The sequence below is a fragment of the Elaeis guineensis genome, chromosome 11 (genome assembly GCF_000442705.2).
Source record: "Elaeis guineensis isolate ETL-2024a chromosome 11, EG11, whole genome shotgun sequence".
Classification (NCBI taxonomy): Eukaryota; Viridiplantae; Streptophyta; class Magnoliopsida; order Arecales; family Arecaceae; genus Elaeis; species Elaeis guineensis.
This window is the reverse complement of record NC_026003.2, coordinates 119,045,362-119,063,926: the sequence shown is the minus strand read 5'-3', so window position 1 is coordinate 119,063,926 and position 18,565 is coordinate 119,045,362. Positions and strand designations below refer to the sequence as shown.

The 18,565-nt window shown below is 37.4% G+C and overlaps 1 protein-coding gene across 1 annotated transcript; it reads left to right on the top strand.

Annotated features, from left to right (window-relative positions):
- The first annotated feature begins 8,314 nt into the window (after positions 1-8,314).
- Positions 8,315-16,404, top strand: LOC140852471 (oligopeptide transporter 4-like). The gene is made up of 6 exons (XM_073245636.1): positions 8,315-9,036; positions 9,174-9,271; positions 13,606-14,169; positions 14,920-15,172; positions 15,372-15,554; positions 15,661-16,404. Exons 1-6 carry the CDS (start codon positions 8,455-8,457, stop codon positions 16,273-16,275), a joined length of 2,295 nt encoding a protein of 764 aa, XP_073101737.1. The 5' UTR covers positions 8,315-8,454; the 3' UTR covers positions 16,276-16,404.
- Positions 16,405-18,565: the final 2,161 nt, after the last annotated feature.

Here is an 18,565-nt window from a genome sequence, read left to right as displayed (position 1 = left end):
AGTGAGTTGACAATTCTTCAATTGTCTGCGCCATTAATGACGGCGCCATACTACGCTCCACTATATATATCGGGGAAGACTACAGTGCCAAAGGCCCTTCGAAACTCACAGGCTTGCCCCCTCTCTCTTGTTGAGTTCTTTGCTTTCTCCTCACTGTTGCCTAGTCTCCTCTCTGACTTGACCGTCGGAGGGTCTCCACCGGAGCCGCCTCCGGTCAGTGCGGACTTTCTTTTGCAGGCACTCGTTCCCGACGATCAGGCGACGAGGGGATTGGCCGTAACACGTATATTTGAGGAGTAATTAATGTTACTACTCACGAAGCCTAATAAATTCTCAGACAATTTCAAAGGCCTCCATTCACAATGCATGGTCAAGTACATGCTTGTGTTGCAAAACATGATCTAGAACAAGGAGAAAGATAATAACATTTTTGGTTGCCAAGATAATATCATTAATGTTATCGAATAATATCAGAAAAAAGAAAAAGAAAGAAAGAACGACACAGCCAATCTTCTTGTGTGCCTCTAATCTTATACATTGGATTCTCTGGTTTTAGCCAATCTTTGAATGACAAAGCTCTCAAAAAACATGGCACTGCAATGATTAGAGGCGATAATTGCCATCCTTTTGCTCTGGGAAGCTGGTTGCAGTGCACTTCGCTTGGTGATAGAGATTGCAAGGAAAGATGATGAAAACTATCGGAACATAGCAACATGCTTCTATCCTCTCAAAATTTTGACATCTTGAGCTGGAACCTACACTTGATGGTGATGATGATGGCCATTCAAGAAAAGAAAATGCCGTCTGTGGTGCGCTTTGGAGATTTAGACTTTTCATGCTGAAATATGTAATTGATGATAATTAAGATGATAGCAATTCAAGACAAAAAGATCATTGTATTTGCCCATCTGATGCAACAATACAGAAGTCGTTTTCCACCACCCAAAGATAAGATGAGATTATGAAGGCAATTTAAATTAGGTAATGGAATCTTTCTATTTTGACAGTTGTCTAGATGTTTGCCATGCCGTGTGATGATGATTACACCATGGGACACATTAGACATCCATTGAGTTATTACAACAATAATATTGACTATTATTAGCACATCAAGTTTTTGCAAGAGGTTAAGTTTTGTCAGATAATTCTAGAAGGAAACTTCAAGTTGCAGAAATCGATGGACAAATAACTGAAAACATTAAAATAACGATATTATTCAATTCTTATTGTTTAAAATTGCTATCAATGAAATGAATTATGAACTTACTTGACTTTGATGAATAGTGAAATTTGTATAAAATTGACTTCTATGAAAAGACAATGGCCAAAAATTTCAATACAATGATAATAACTATTTGGAAAGCGGTGATTACATGAATCAATCAGATAAGATGGTGCGCTCCATGTCAGATTTCTACACCACCTGCAATGCACAAAGAAATTTTCATCTATAAAAAGTACATAGAGCCTCAAATGTGACCACGAGCTACTAGCTTTTACTCTTTTTTCCTTTATCATTCCCTACATATGCTGTTCCCCAGAACACTGTCTAACTTAAGCTTATGTAGATCAGTGTTTCACTTTCCATTGCAGGAAATCGCTCCTTGTCTTCAGATCAGATTATATTTTGATGGCAATAAATGGCTAAAGATATCCCATTTTAAAAATGATTTACCATTTTTTGACAAAGAAGATGTAGTGACATATGGAGTCATCGAAACAATAATGGTAATTCTTTTCATATAAACTTTAGTTAAATGGGATAGAGAGTCTGTCGGAGAAATATAGATAATACAATGATACAAATAACTTCTACCACCCACCTTGCCATTAAATGTTGCTTCAGATTCATCGATACCACAAACAGTCTACCGACGGTTAATTTCACATCCAATTGCTTGGAAATTAGAATCTTGTTCTTACAAAGAGTGGAAATACTCTGCTGCTTCAAATGAATGTTAAGATTACCATGTTTGTGATATCATTATGCACTTGCCCATGCCGAGTCCGTCCTAGCTCATCACAGACTATAAGTAAAAGATATCAGCATTAAGTGACGAAGAAAAATTTCTTTTAATTCGATGTGTTCAGCGGGGCAGAAGAATGCAATGAATTGTGAATGATTATGTAGCAAAACTTCATACCAAAGCTTCTAGAGATCGTGCATTAAAAAAAAGATATGATTGCTATCTTTTTCTTTTAAAATAATATCGGTATATCATTAGGAATCTGGAATCTTACTTTAGCACGCCCTCCCTGTTATTGGAAGAGCCATCATCAGGCCTTTTCCCACAAGAAAAGCTTATATTTAGAGGATCTGGGAACTTTTATAATCTGTTTTATTGAGTGCTGGCGTGAGAGGTATTCTATTGAACTTCTAAATACTTGGGGGTCAGTGGATTGAAGCATTGGAAAATCAACAGGTTAAAAAATTCCCCTTTTTACATAATATTTTTATTTGGTGGTTCCAATTGCAAGAGTTTCAACTGACTCACATATATAGGGAGGGAAATCAAGTAGTAAATTATTTGGCTACTAAGGCCAGATCGGATGATTTTAAATGGAATGGTCTCTATGAGATTGACTCACATTGTTTATATTTTCTTAATGCAGACATATATGAAGTTTTATATCAACAGAGGGGATGAAAGGGCGAAGGACACGGAGGCCATGCATACAACCCTACACAAATTGCTTCCTTAAAGAACATCAGTTTAATTGCTTTATGTTGCATTGCTTTTAGGATCAGTTTGTACAGTTTTTTGGTGCTTATATTTTATTTGTACAGAAATATCATCAAAGTCTTAAGGAGCCACATCTTCAAATAACCAGCAGCATTGTTGTGGTGGAAGTTCAATGTTCAGAGGTGATTTTATATGATATTCAATAAATATCTGAGGGCTGAAAGAAGAAGAGGGAAAAAAAGAAAAAATACTGATGCTGTGCATCTGTATCACTGCTTACTGATAATGGTCAAGAATTCTTTGGTCAACCTACTGGAGGAAGAGGATATGTGCCTCATGTGCTCATATATCACTTTCACTAGGCTTCAATGTTTTTGGATGCTGCATAAGGGAGGTTATCTGCTGTTGGAAGTGCATTTATCATATATAATTACTTCTGTAAATCTTAACACAGTATCTAAAGTCATCTGGTCAACCACGGTGGTTAGCATCACATTAAACAGCGAAAGGTTCATCAATGTCATCTTTCCAAAGGGGTATCAGAGGTCCTACTATTGTGCTTCGCTGACTGGACATTCTAATTTCTGGTTCTTTTGGTGGTTGAAAGGCATACTATATTTTCTTTGGCTCTCATGACTTATGGCTTCGATTAGAGCATTTCCTTATTTTGCCTGAAATGGTTTACTATGTCAGTCTATTGTTTCATACGTCTCAGTCATTTAGCAAATGTATCCTATTGCTGGAAAAATAAAACAAAAAAGAAAAGAGACTGGAAATGAAAAGGTAAAAAAGCAAAAACAAAAAGAAAGAAAAAAAAAGTAAAAAAAATAAAAAATAGCAGAAAAAAATCAAAAAAAGAGAAAAAATTTATTTTACTAACATTAAATATCTTCTGTTCTGCAGGGTTAATTAAGAGAAAGTCACTACATTTATAAATGCAGCCATATTTTTATTCAATTGAATCATCTTTATGCTCTATGTTCCAGCATATAAGTCAGAATCTACAATACTTGGTCACCTTCATTTGCTCGTGGAACATAGCAGTGAAGTTTTATATTGTACATACGGCTGCCAACATACAGGTATTTTGGACATGGACGCATAAATTGGCCCATAGGATGAGTCTCCATTGTTTTAGAACCTATCTTTGGTTTAAGATGACAATGGCTCTTCCCTGGAACGCATGCCTTGCTGCTGCTTCACTGAATACACATATTAATTCGTATTTCTGTTAGTGGTTGTCAGAACTTTATACTTCTTCCGAATTTCACAACACGATGATTCATTCTGGGCATCTTCTTCCATTATCTGAATTTGGTCTATGTATGTGTGTATTGTTTTCAATGTTTCAGACATGGACCACATGTATCATATCCTTGGAAAAACAAAAGAAAAAAAGGTTAGAGATTGAAAATGAAGAGTCAAAAAAGTAGAATGAAAAAGAAAGGAAAAAAGGAAAAAAGAAAATAAGAGCAAAAAAGTATCAAAAAATATATATATATTTTATTAACATGGGTTCTGTGTTGTCTTGCAAGATTAACAGGAAGTTCATTCAGTTGCTAATACAAATATTTCTTCTTTGCATTAGATCTTTTATATGGATGCAGGATTCATTAGACGGTCAGAATTTGCAATGCTTTACAAGCTATCTTTGATTTCATAATTTTAAGTATCCAATATTTTTTTACTGGGAGGATGCAGTTGGTGGCAGTAACTTTCTTTTTTTATGTTCGCCTTGAGTATTATCTCTCATTATGGAACAGTTTTTGGTTCTTGGTGTCTATATCATACTGATGCTATCAATGATATTTTCTTCGTCATCTCTATTACTAATTCACAGCTATAGAAAAATACAACACAACACAAGTAGCAGACCTTCAATTGATTTTTGCTCAGTCTTTTGGCACATAACTCAATCATTCTTTTTCACCATACATTTTTATATACCTCACAAAATATATAGATTGTCAGGATTGGATATGATAATGGATATGTATATTGTATTCGATATGCATCTCCACAATTTTTGAATTTGTATAAGTCACGGTCCGTTGTTGACTTTTTGTTTTTATTTGTAATGACTGACATGCACACATAAGTTCATGTGAATAAAATTATATTTTCTATCAAAAAACGGAAAATACCTTGGGTTCCACAGCAGTCCTTTGGGTGGAAAGGGCCACGGATGGCGACGGGACCATGCACGGGGCCCGCCGATAGATAAGGCCAAAGAAAGACGACTCAGGGGTGATGGTTGCGCCTCAAGGTCAGATTGGACGGCAAGTCAACCCAGCACCTATGAATGCTCCTTTGGAAGCCCACAAGTATTCGCAGTGTAAACATTTACATGATTATATCTTTATAAATAAATAATGGGGGAAATATCTTACTTCCTCCATCTTATCGCAAAGAAATTTATAAACCAATGCAAGGGAAAAGTTGTGTAAAATACCCCATCCATTCTTGGTCACAGTTCAACTTTGATTCCTGGGATATCCAAATCGCATCATCATGAGGATCTATCCACGTCATCGGCACCAAACGCCGGGACCGGCCTTCGTTCAAAAATATTTCCACCACCACCTTGAGCTCCGGGAGTAACGAGCCACAGTGAGCCAGCAAGCATGTGCACTATTTTTTCAGTCGTCGCATGTTGATTTCTAACGATATTTGTGGGATGCCGACCATGAAGACCGCTCTAGTCATTGGCCAGTTTTTTAGGAGATTGCCTTTATAGTCTCTTGATATGGTAAATTGTTGCATGCACGGCTATATTGATGCATGCGATCAATCATTTCATTCAACTCAATGATTGATTAATTGCAATACACCATAGCAATTGATGGTTTGTACTAACTTAACTATGGATCCAACGCATGCCATAATTTGCTTATAAGCGTAAGCATCCATACTTGGATAAGGGAGATCTTTTAGCTGCTTATATGCCCATACTTAGATGCTCCTCTTTTTTTTTTTTTTTTTTCTCGAAATCAAGAGGAATTTTCATTCATCAAGGAGTGCCACAAGCATATTTTGGACATAATCCAGGATTTTTTACTTGAGAAGAAATCTCATCCATACATGAATTAGATGAATCATTTTTGGAGGATATATCACTCAAGACAAGATTGGAATCCAGCGTTTCTAACTTGTAAGCTGAGATGTATGACCACTTAGATCAGGTTTTTCTCGACGGACGGTGTATTAAATTGGACTTCTTAGATGAGACAAAAATAAATCATATAAAAAGAGCCACACGTTCAAACACATTACAACTCCCTCATTTTCATTTGACTGACCATTGCACCATTCTCATCTAGTTCTCATTTGATTGGGAGGGCGTGTAGAATTTATGAGTTTTCCAAGCAACCATGAATTTGGTCAAAGAAAGTGTCTGACTAGTAGAAATTTGGGCTTCGCTCGGACTCTCTGGAATGCTAATAGTTTCTACACACTCTTAATATTGGATCAAGACGAGAAGATGAGGTCAGATGAAGAGCCGTTTTCTATGAATAAATGAATGAATGGGAAAGCAAATTTGGGAAATGGGAAGGTGTGAGACGGTTTGAGTGTTTATCAAACCTAAAAAAAGGATAACGCCGCCTCGTCCGGCTCTGCACATATCGCGTGGTGACGACGGCTGGCCTGAAGATTCCGCTTCGGAATCACAGACCTCGAAGATCCCTTAGCTTTCCAATTTTGACCCACCAATACGAGGCCAGCAAGCAGAGAGAGAACGCGTTCCGAACCTTTCACGCCAGCTGGGATCCATATCGCAACTCCCTTACGAAAACGACCGCTGGGCCACGCTGGATCAAACCGGCCCGACGATTATTTAGCAAGATTCTATGGACAAGATTCGAAATTCGGATTTTTTTTGGGTTCTTCCTATCGGAAATTTAATCTAACCCAATCCATGATTTTATCCTACATGCGGTCGATCCAGATGAGTACAGGTTATATAAAATCTATTCCAAATCCAATTTAAATATATATTTCTTTATAAATCTTCTCTACATAATAAAATATGAATTTATATATTAACCAATTAATTTTTATAATTTTATCTATTCTGATCCATTGAATCTATCTTGTTTGGCTCTATCCATCCTATTATGCTCCGAGTCTCGTACGGAGCGGATATACATAATAGTTTATCTCATCCATATCTGATATATTACCATCTTTATATTGCCATTAATGGATATTTTAAAAATACTATCACAATAAAGTATTATTTAGCTTGGCTCAAATAGTGAGAGAATCAACGTTTTCCATATTTGAAGACTGTTACGAGTTTGTCTGGAGAAAAGAGAATGCCATCAAGAATTGAACGCTCTATTCGAAGATTGTTATGAGTTTGTTTGGAGAAAAGAAAATATCATGAAGAATTGAACGTCGGCACTCCATTCTTTATTGTTGATTTGAATGTGAACCAGTAGTGATGTGACGTATTGAAAAAAAAAGTAACTAGCAGTTGCATGGTGCTCCAAGACTTTTCCTCACGAGGCCAAAAAGGAATTCTAATTTCTAGTTCACGTTCAGGTTGATAATAATAAAAAATATGTGGCAAGAAATTTGGAAGGTGTGTCGGTAAGTGAATAGTATACGTTATCCAGTTTTACTTGACAGATATCATTACTAAAAGAAAGCGGCTGTTATTAATACAATGGATGTAGAAGCAGGCGAGATACTTACTCCACCTTATGTTTACAGGAGCTAAAGTATACAAGTCAGATATATCTATATTAGTATTTTTTGGGGGGAACACAAATAAATTGAATGCTGAAAAATTTGTCCAATTCAAAACAAAAATGCTCTAGTTACTCAAAAAATTGCTTAGCTGAATTGTGCCACATAATTAGGTAATATGAATGGTGGATTTGTCCAAGCCATGGCTCCATATCAGTATCAAATCTTTAGGCCTAGTCTGATCCCAAGCTGCACAGACCTATAGTTGAGCAGCTTTTTTTTGAGTGTTTTTTTCTTTTCTTTTCTTTTCTTTTCTTTTTTTTTTTTGATGATTAGAGTGATTTTTTTTAGTTACCATAACATTGCTGATTGCTCTTTTAACAATCCACAAAAAGGATCAGCTTTGGAAAAAAAGAAAAGAAAAAATAATTTTTTTTTTCCACGCATCATATCTTTCCAAATACTAACGCCCTATTTATTGACGCACCGTCAGAGCGGCGATTCCAGCCATAATCCCACTAACCAACCAATCATTCCAAATTGTAAAAAAAAAAGAAATCGGTAGACCTATTTCCACCGAATCCGATGCGGTTTACTCCATAGTCCTCCCCACTCCGTGAGGACTCGGGTTGTATGTTTCGCCTGTAAGAAGGATTGACCTTCCTTCGTGCGAATCCACCGCTGAATCGCTCACCGTACATAACAAATCGAGAAGTGGATGATCCAACTGTCGATTCGCGCGAAGGAACTTAAATCCTTCTTTCGCGTGAAAGATGCAACCCAAGTCCCACCCGTGACTGGGTCCCCAAAAACACCATAATAATAATAATAATAATAATAATAATAATGCATTATATATATATATATATATATATATATATATATATATATATGAAGGTGCAGCATCGTAAAATCAAATCGCGTCACGCGAGATTCGCCGTTCCTTTCATTCCATTCATCCACGGTCCCTGCTGTTCCATTTCTAACAACCCCCGTGCCCTTCCCATTGCCCAAAGTCCTCCAGATTCCGCCACCGATTCTGCCCACATTTGATACCACCGGCATAAAAAAAAAAAAAATGAACGGCGGAGAAGAAAATGAAGTAGAGAAGAGGAATCCATTACCGGCGGCGACGGAGGGGGGGTGCGGGGCGATGAAGGCGACGGTATCGGCGATGGACGTGGAGAAGACCGGCGGCGGCGACGACGAGGAGGAGGTGTCCCCCATCGAGGAGGTGCGGCTGACGGTGCCGACGACGGACAACCCTTCGCTCCCTGTTTGGACGTTCCGGATGTGGTTCATCGGGATCCTGGCGTGCTCGTTGATGTCGTTCCTGAACCAGTTCTTCTCCTACCGGACGGAGCCGCTCATCATCACCCAGATCACGATGCAGGTGGCGTCGCTGCCGATGGGGCATTTCCTGGCGAGGGTGCTGCCGGCGGCGAAGTTCCGGCTGCCGGGGTTCGGGGATCGGCTGTTCAGCTTCAATCCGGGGCCGTTCAACATGAAGGAGCACGTGCTGATCTCGATCTTTGCGAACGCCGGGTATGCGTTCGGGAACGGGCCGGCGTACGCCGTGGGGATCGTCGACATCATCAGGGCCTTCTACAAGAGGACCATCTCCTTCATCTCCAGCTGGATTCTAATCATCACTACTCAGGTTAGCTTCAGCTCCATCGTTTTCCTTCTTTTGCTTTTCTATTTGGAGATTGGGGTTTGCGGGATTGGGGGTGATGCTACCGTGCGCTCGGGGTTTATGTTGGGGTTCTGGTGCTGACGTGAGCGGAGTGGGTGCAGGTGCTGGGTTACGGGTGGGCGGGGCTGATGAGGAAGTACGTGGTGGAGCCGGCGCACATGTGGTGGCCGAGCACGCTCGTACAGGTCTCTCTCTTCCGGTATGTTAAGCCGTTTCTCTCTCTCTTAAATTTATTATTTTTTCATTTTTGTTCTAGCTGTTGTTCTGCTTTAGAACTCGTGCCCCTTTTTTGAATTGGACTTTTTCTGTTGAGTTGGTTTAATGCAGCCGACCTAACAGACTGTTCCTTTGAGAATTCCTTGTGCACCGCGGGCGGTGCGCGACCGCGGGCACCGCGAAGCCGGAGTCTGACGTGCGAAAAAAAAAGATTTTTTTTTTCTTCGGTCCCGTGCTTGCCAAAAAAAATCTGGCAGAGCTGATATTTATGGGGACTCTAGTTATATAGCATAGAAGTCTGACATAATATTTCGCTTTTTTTAAAATCCATTGGAGGCTTAATCCCGTTTTATGTATGTAATTCTTAGAATTTTTTAATTATCATATATATATATATATATATATATATATATATACATGTACATATGTACATATATATATATACATGTACATATGTACATATATATATATCTATATGTGTGTGTGTATATATATATATGTACGTATGTGCATACGTATGTACATACATACATAGTATGTACATACATGTATGTATGTATATATACATACATGTATTTATATATATGTATGTATGTATGTATGTATGTATGTATGTCCCAATGTAGTTGTAGAGCGCCAGGAATAGAAAGTTTTGTCAGGTTTTGCATCACGGAGTTCTACCTAAGTACCGCAAGAGGAGTTCGAGTTGCATCTCGCACGCAAAAGAGTGATTGATCTTTTTATTTTTTTTATTTTTTCCCCGGTAACATCAATCATTAGATCATGGCTTGCACAGACTTCAAAGCACTCCAAATTCTATAAATCCCGTAGTGGCTATTGCAGGATCTAATGGCGTGCATCGTGGAAAAAAAGGTGAATCATTTTTGTACGAAAATCCGAACCCGTGCAAGAGTGCTTACCGTTGATAGCTTGGTTGGTTAGAATGTCTTGCAATTCCTTGTAGGAAAGACTGCGCATCCTCAAACGTGATGATATGTTATACAATTTAGGGGTCCAATTCACTTAAGCAATCTATTCTTCTTATAATTATCAAATAAAAAAACCACAGACCGGATTCCAAACAAATTTCCACCCCTATCAGCGTCCTAAGATTTCGGGAATTAAATTTGTTGGTGCATTAAACCAATCTCGAGATATGTGACATCATCATACAAGATAAAGGAGATATCGATCTTAAAGCATCAGATCTCAGCATACCAATCTATTTGTAAGCAGATTCAGATTGGTATTGTACCAAGCTGAATAAAAAGCATCCTTATACTCTGAATGACATCTCTACTGACAGAAATACTCAGATCGGATGTGTGCCGACCTAAACCCTAATATCTTTATTCGAGATGAATTTTATAACACCTCTAGTTCAACCCGATCATCTACCGAGGTGAGTTATTATTGTGACAGACTCAACCATTCTACAAACATCCATTACGATCCGACATGCAGCTCATATTCATGGCTGTACGCAAGCTCATTTATAGGTGATTTTTTAACCACCTAACAAATTTCTCTAATGGCCTAACAAATTCTAGAATAGCCTCTTCAAATTCCTCTATAAATAGAGGGTCAGAAATCCTCCATGAGTAAGTCCAATTCTCTAAAACTAGGAAAAAATTCTACTAATAGAAAATTAAATTAAGTCAGACTTTTGGCTCCTACTAAGTTTTTTTCCAGTCTCATTCAATTTCTCTAGCTCTTCTACTTTTTTCTATCTCTGTTCTCAAGGCTCGAACTGACTTAAGCATCAGAGGGTCAAAAATCGGAGGATCTCCATCCGATTTTTTGTCTGGTTTGCAGATTGGAGGAGTTTTCTGATTTTACAAATTGGAGAAGTTTTTGTCTGATCGTAAGGATTGCTCCAGTCCAATCTTGCTCAATGACCTACCAACATCAGACTTGCAACAAGTTTGACATCCAAAGAGTTTACATTCAAAGATGTCGTATCCGCTAGGAACACGCAGAATCTTCAAAATCCGGCAGCTCCTATCCTTGTGCAGAATTGGACTGCATGGATTGGCGCGTCCATTACTAGCAAAGGTCCAAAATTCGGTGGCAGGTCCACAATTTGGTGGATCCACCTCTAGCATGACATCTTATCCACCCCACCCCTCCATGTATCAACTTCTTTTTAGTGTCTCTTGTCTTATTCCCTACATCTTTTAACATCTTCTACCTAAATGTCTATTCAGAATAAGCTGCTATGAAATTGGACCATGGAAGCTTCCATGAATAGTGCATTCACATATAGTAGTGTAGTTGGTCCCCCAATTAATAACTTATCCTAGACTAATCGGCCGGTCAACCTCCTGCACGGGTTGATCACATCACACATTGAGACAATGCTAAAAATTAATATCTTTCTTCCTCCAGTCTACGGAACTACGATACCTTGAGACTTCATAAGAAAACTTTATACGCTATTTTTGTCCTCGTAGTCCACTTGGTGTTCGTACGCTAACCTGGTGCGAAGGGAAGTCAGCGACTTCCAATTCGACAATGATGGGCCAAGGGGTTGGTCCACGGTGGTAAGGTCCAGGCTGTCCCAAAATATTTCTCCATTGATATGCAACAAATTAAAAAAAAAAAAAAAGAAAAACCACTGAGATTGATGTTTATTATACTTACATCCACTACCACTGACACCCATTACGTCAATGACATTTAACTTAATGTGAAAAGATGAAATTTTTCTTAAGTGGGAAGGAGGATATGCTTGTTTTTTTATGTCCTTGGATAGGTTTTATGTCATTTATGATTATTTTGGTCATTTTTATTTATTTTTTCTGATATAATATTTAGATTCAATTTATTAAGTTATGAGTTAAAGTGTTGGATAAAATTAATCTTCATGAGGTAAAGATAGATTATTTAAACTACTACATGTAAGTGTAGTTAATTCCTAATCTTATAAGGCTTTTTGTACTTTACTATTAGAAAAAGAATGTACTTATGATGAATGGCCTCATATGCAAGTAGGAATCAAAATTTGTAAAATCACTAATATCATAGGGCTTCAGTGTTTAGATAGTTAATTTAGATATAGATTTTGACATCCTTCTATAAGGATGGGTTTGTATCTTTCATGCAAAAAAATGATCAATATTTTTTTTTGCAACATGAACCATTAGATCAAAATTCTTGGGTGGTTCATCAACGGTTTGACACCCCTTTCTCATTAAAAAAAAAAAAAAAAAAAAGGACATGAAGTATTGAGTCGTGCTTTCTATAGTTTTTAAAATATGATACCTATCTGTCTTACTTGGGTGGTTCACCAACGGTGTGACACCTCCCTTTCCCATTAAAAAAAAAAAAAAAAGACATGAACCTTTGTATAGTTTTTAAAATATGATATCTATCTGTCTTATGAGTTGTGCCACATAAGCATTGGGCTTATATCACGTGACGCAGCTGAATATTATAGCTTCTTCAAGATTCTGAGCATTAGAAAAAGTTTGATGTATCAAAACATGCAGGTTAAGGTTTAATGTTGTAATAGACACATTCAAATCCATTTAATAATTAGTAGAGCACATTAAAGTAATGATCGTGTCAGAAATATTTGAATCTATTTAAAGATTATATAATATAACTTCTAATTTTAAATTTCTCTGTCTGTTCACGTATCATATCCTCCGTATTAACTCTGTCACGTGCAAACTTCATCTCTCCCGCACCTAATGCTGCATAAAACATTTCTTTTAATTCTTCTAAAATAAAAATGGATGCACGAAGTGATAACCATCCAGTCAAGAGGTTCCTATTTGCCTCAATAAATCCTGGAAGGCTAAGGGTATTAATTTTCCAGTTTTTAAGGTTTTGATTATCTATTTTGGTAATAATATTGTTGATGTCAAATTCATGTACACAGTCGAATCAATTTGGACATAAGATCATTATAATCATTAACTGATATACTGTAAGCCACTTGATACCTGAGACACCACCAAAAACTATACATACCACAAAGTGAGAATTAGTAATTTTCGCACATATGCCATATTTGCAAATTCAATTTATAGGATCACTGTACTTCATATGAAAGTATAACATTGCAACAGATCCATAATTTACTTGTGAACGAACTTATCATTATTTAATAAGAAAGGATCTTGTAATCATGTAATCTACATGCTTAAAATAATACCTGCATTTGTCTGATATACTGTGAGCTTTATGAAACCTTATGCACTTTTGGTAGCAGAGAACTTTGTTCTTTCAACTCATTAAATGATCAAACATGTTGTATAATATTTGTAAACAACTCTGAGTAACATGAAGAATACAACTTTGGATCTGCAGGGCGTTGCATGAAAAAGAAGAACGCCGCATGACAAGAGCCAAGTTTTTTGTCATTGCACTCGCCTGCAGCTTCGCATGGTATGCTGTTCCGGGGTTCTTGTTCCCGACCATCACTAGCATTTCATGGGTCTGCTGGGTGTTCTCCAAGTCTGTCACAGCCCAGCAGCTTGGATCTGGCATGCAGGGCCTAGGCCTCGGTGCATTCACCCTGGACTGGTCAGCAGTCTCCTCTTTCCTGTTCAGCCCGCTCATCTGCCCCTTCTTTGCCATTGCCAACATATTTATTGGCTATGTCTTCATGGTCTACATTATCACCCCGATTTGTTATTGGGGTCTGAACTTGTACAATGCCAAGACATTCCCCATCTTCTCCTCGCATTTGTTTACCCCTGATGGCCAACCGTATGATATCACTGCTATTGTGAATGACAAGTTTGAAATCGACATGAAAGCGTATGAGAAGCATGGAAGGATCAATCTGAGCGTTTTCTTTGCTGTGAGTTATGGTCTTGGTTTCGCTACCATTGCTTCCACAGTCACGCATGTGGCCTTTTTCTATGGAAGGTATGTTTCCATATAGGAGATTATAATAATTTACCTGCTTTTATGCGATCTGATTAATTCTTTCATCATTCACCTTTTAATTGCTATATGGAGGCATAATCATCCTGGCATGCAAGAGTTTAAATTAACTAGCCTGAAAAATCTTTTGAAAGTTTACGAAGGCACCATATTTGTCAATGGCAATGCAACATATTAGATAAAATTATTGAAGGTCATCTGACAAAAAATCATTTATTTTCTAAGACAAGTAACTTCTTGATAGTCTTCCATAAAACATGCTGACAAAGCCAGTTTAACTACAGTTGCTTCAGCACAAATGTGATAAATTCTCATTGAACTTCTATTGTATATATAGAGTTTAGAGCATCATATACTGATATACTTATCCAAGATGCAAATATAATCACTCGTTGACCAAGGATACAGGTGGAGAAAGGCATGAGAAACAAAAGAATGAAATCATCAAATAATGATTCATGGTAACTGATATCATCATATCCTACTAAAACAAGTAATCTACTGCATATTCTGTCCATGCTTTTTGCATTTTCAAAATTCTAAAGAAACAAGCAATACAAATCATGACATTTGAGTTGGAGATGAAGCAATGCAAATATCAAGAGATATCAGATGCAAAAGATTGTTAAGCCATTCTCCATCCTCTCAACCCTGAAGCACGACTTTGTAGTGGTTTGGGTGTATTTAAATGAATATTGTTTTTCTTCACAAGTGAATCTGATACCTGTGCAGGGAGATTTATGACCGCTTTCGTGCTTCATTTCATGGAAAGCCTGACATTCACACCAAGTTAATGAGGAAATATGAGGATATACCTGGGTGGTGGTTTCACTCGATGCTAGTATTGACAATTGTGGTCTCTCTAATCCTCTGCACTGTGCTAAAGGACGAAGTTCAGCTCCCATGGTGGGGGCTTCTCTTTGCCTGCGGTATGGCCTTCATTTTTACTCTTCCGATCAGCATCATAACTGCAACTACAAACCAGGTAAAAGTTAATGCCTATCAAACTTCCTAACAATTTACATGTGATTCATGCATTGCTGAAGGAAACATTCAAATGATATTGTTCGAGCCAAATTCATTCAAAATGATATCAACTAGTGCCTTTACACACAACTTGCATCATTATTTGATCTCTACTACTCTATTGTTTACTGTTTCTTGCTTTGTTCTCCTTTCAAAAGACCCCAGGTCTCAACATTATTACAGAATATGTCATGGGTCTGATTCTACCGGGGAAGCCAATTGCTAACGTCTGCTTCAAAGTCTATGGTTATATGAGCATGGCTCAAGCTGTCTCCTTTCTCGCTGATTTCAAGCTCGGCCATTACATGAAGATTCCACCCAAATCAATGTTCCTAGTTCAGGTACATTCTTCAAATCCATTACGTAGTTGACCCTCTTTATTATTTTTGCTATCGTTGCAATCTCCAAAACATTTTATATCCACCCATCTGACTCTTCTCTCGACAGTTTATTGGAACTATCATAGCAGGAACAATCAACCTTGCTGTCGCATGGTGGTTGCTGGGGTCTATCGAGAATATATGCCAATCTGACCTCCTTCCAGAAAACAGCCCCTGGACATGCCCAGGTGATAGAGTCTTCTTTGACGCTTCAGTCATCTGGGGTCTGGTTGGACCTAGGCGTATCTTTGGGCCACTGGGCAACTATGGAGCGCTCAATTGGTTCTTCCTTGTTGGAGCTTTGGGGCCCATTATTGTGTGGATCTTTCATAGGTTATTCCCAAGCCAAACTTGGATCCCCCTGATAAATCTCCCAGTTCTGTTTGGAGCCACAGCCAATATGCCTCCAGCCACAGCGGTGAACTACACTGCTTGGGTTACAGTGGGAACTGTGTTCAACTTCTTCGTCTTCCGCTACCGAAAGAGGTGGTGGGAGAGATACAACTACATTCTCTCTGCTGCACTGGATGCCGGCGTCGCATTCATGGGGGTCTTCCTCTACTTCGCGCTGAACATGGAGAACACAAGTATCAACTGGTGGGGAACAGGCGGGGAGCACTGTGACCTTGCTACTTGTCCCACTGCAAAAGGGGTGCAAGTCGATGGCTGTCCCGTCTTCTAATCCATTTCGTCTTTCTATTTCCTTTATCCATGAATTGCCTGGTGTGAAAATATCTGGCTATAGTTCAGACCATTCATGTTTTTTACCTGCTGGAAAGCAAGCTATCAGATCTTATTGATTTGGCTCCAATGTGAAATGCAGCCTAAAGTGTGTATATCGTATATATGTTTAAGACCGGTTGCTTTTGGATCAGTTTAAAATGAATTATAGCGACAATGTTAGGCACATGCTTAATTTCCAAATTTCAGTGTTTCATAGAACGGTACCAATTGAAGGATGAACAAGGTGTGAGAAATTATAGTAATTGCAATCTAGCGTAAACATGGGGGCTTCTAACGGCACACATCTAACACACTGTTCATGTTCAATTTTCTCATACACATGATTCCCTAATATGTTTACAAGTACTTCGGTTGTCAATTCTTGGCAAGCAAAACCAGCAATTCCGATATCAAAGCAAATTTATGGAATTTGTTACTCCATTTGCAAAATATGAATTTTTACCTATCCTCTTTTATCCTGCATAAACCTTGCTTAATTTTCACATTATTAAGTGATCGGCCATTACCATTGCAATTATTGTATCTATTTTACTTCCTCTAATTTTCTTGGTTTTGATTCTAACTACCTTACCTTGTTTGCGCACAACCGTAGGGAACAAAAATCCTTGAGGCCCCTTTTATATCGTATGAGGCCTCGTGGCATGCCACATATCATAGCTTCTAAAGCACGATATTGTTTCTTTAAAACCCAACAGAGCCTGTTTGTTTCCCCCTATTCCTTCTCTATCCCTTTTTGACTTCTCTCTCTTCGATAACATACCGGACTCCCTCCAACGAGAAGAACAACACCGATTGGTCATAACTCATTATCACTTTTATTCTCTTCCTAACAATCCTGGACATCTACTATATATTAAATTTAAAAAAAAAAAAGTCTGTGTTACCTCGATTTGAGATGTGTATTGATGAAACATAAAATATGTATTAACAAAATAATAAATGCATATCAACAGACTGTCGAGTATGTATCCGCACAACGAGGGAGCCTCAATATCACTACAATAGAACAGAATATCAGCGACACAAAAAATTCATCGCTAATAATATATTTTCATCGATAATAATTATTAGCGATAAAATTATCGTCGCTAATATTTCGTCACAAATAATGACCTCGTTGATAATTTTTTACGATGGAAAAAAATTTTCGTTGCCAATAAACGGTATTATCGACAAAAAATTTTCATCGTTAAATTCTTTTCTTCAAAAATTATTTACGATAAAAAATTTTAATCGTAAAAAATGATAATTTATGATAACATATTATGTGGTTAATAAAAAATAATTAATAGCGATGAATCACATTCATCATTATTAATTTAATTAAAATTTTTTATGAAAATCAAATTTAAAAAAAATATTAGCAACGTAAATTTTTCGTCATAAATATGATAATTTTCGATATAAATTTTTATCACTAATAAATTATCAATTATTTACGACGAAAATATTTTCATCGCTGTTAATTTAATATAAAATTTTAATATTTTTAGATTTACTAAAAAATTTATTTACGATCAATTTTTTATTGCTAATATATTTTTTTACGACTAATATTTCATCAAAAATAATTTCATTGATAAAAATTTACACATATTTTTTTAAAAATAATTTATAAATATATATATTTAATTTATATTTATAATATTTTTTATAAATTAAAAATAAAAAATAAAAATAAAAATTTACATAATAAATTCATAAATAAATTTTATCATTTTATTATATTAAATTAAAATTACAAGAGGTCTAAAATAAAAATACAAAGCTACATAAAGATGCCGTCAAGTATCAATATCTGCAAAAGGGGAACGAGCTAGAGAAAGAGAGCACTCGGAAGAGTTCGGACTGGCCTGCTACTGTCTCATCAGCTGCATCATCTGTGCTATCAGCTCCATCATCTGGATCTGGAACTGCTGGTACTCATCGACGCATGCAGTCAATTCATCAGCTTGCTGCTCAGTCTGCCTCTACACCTCCACTAGCCGAGCATCGCAGGCAGCATGGATGTCAGCCCTGGACGAGCGTGAGGATGAGGGAGTACTGATCCCATATCCTAGACCCTTAACATAATAGGATCTCGTACCAAGTACCTGTTCACAGATCTCGTCATCTGTGGGTGCAGTCGAGCCCTCAGAGATAGGCTGGAATTGATGCCTATTATACGGTCCTGAAAATTAAAGTTATAGCTATTTTAATTTCATACTGAAAATCAAACTGTGGATGAA

Coding starts and splice junctions, on each gene's coding strand:
- LOC140852471 (XM_073245636.1), top strand. CDS start 8,455: ATGAACGGCGGAGAAGAAAATGAAGTAGAGAAGAGGAATCCATTACCG. Junction 9,037..9,173: donor TTCTAATCATCACTACTCAG/GTTAGCTTCAGC, acceptor GAGTGGGTGCAG/GTGCTGGGTTACGGGTGGGC. Junction 15,555..15,660: donor AATCAATGTTCCTAGTTCAG/GTACATTCTTCA, acceptor TTCTCTCGACAG/TTTATTGGAACTATCATAGC.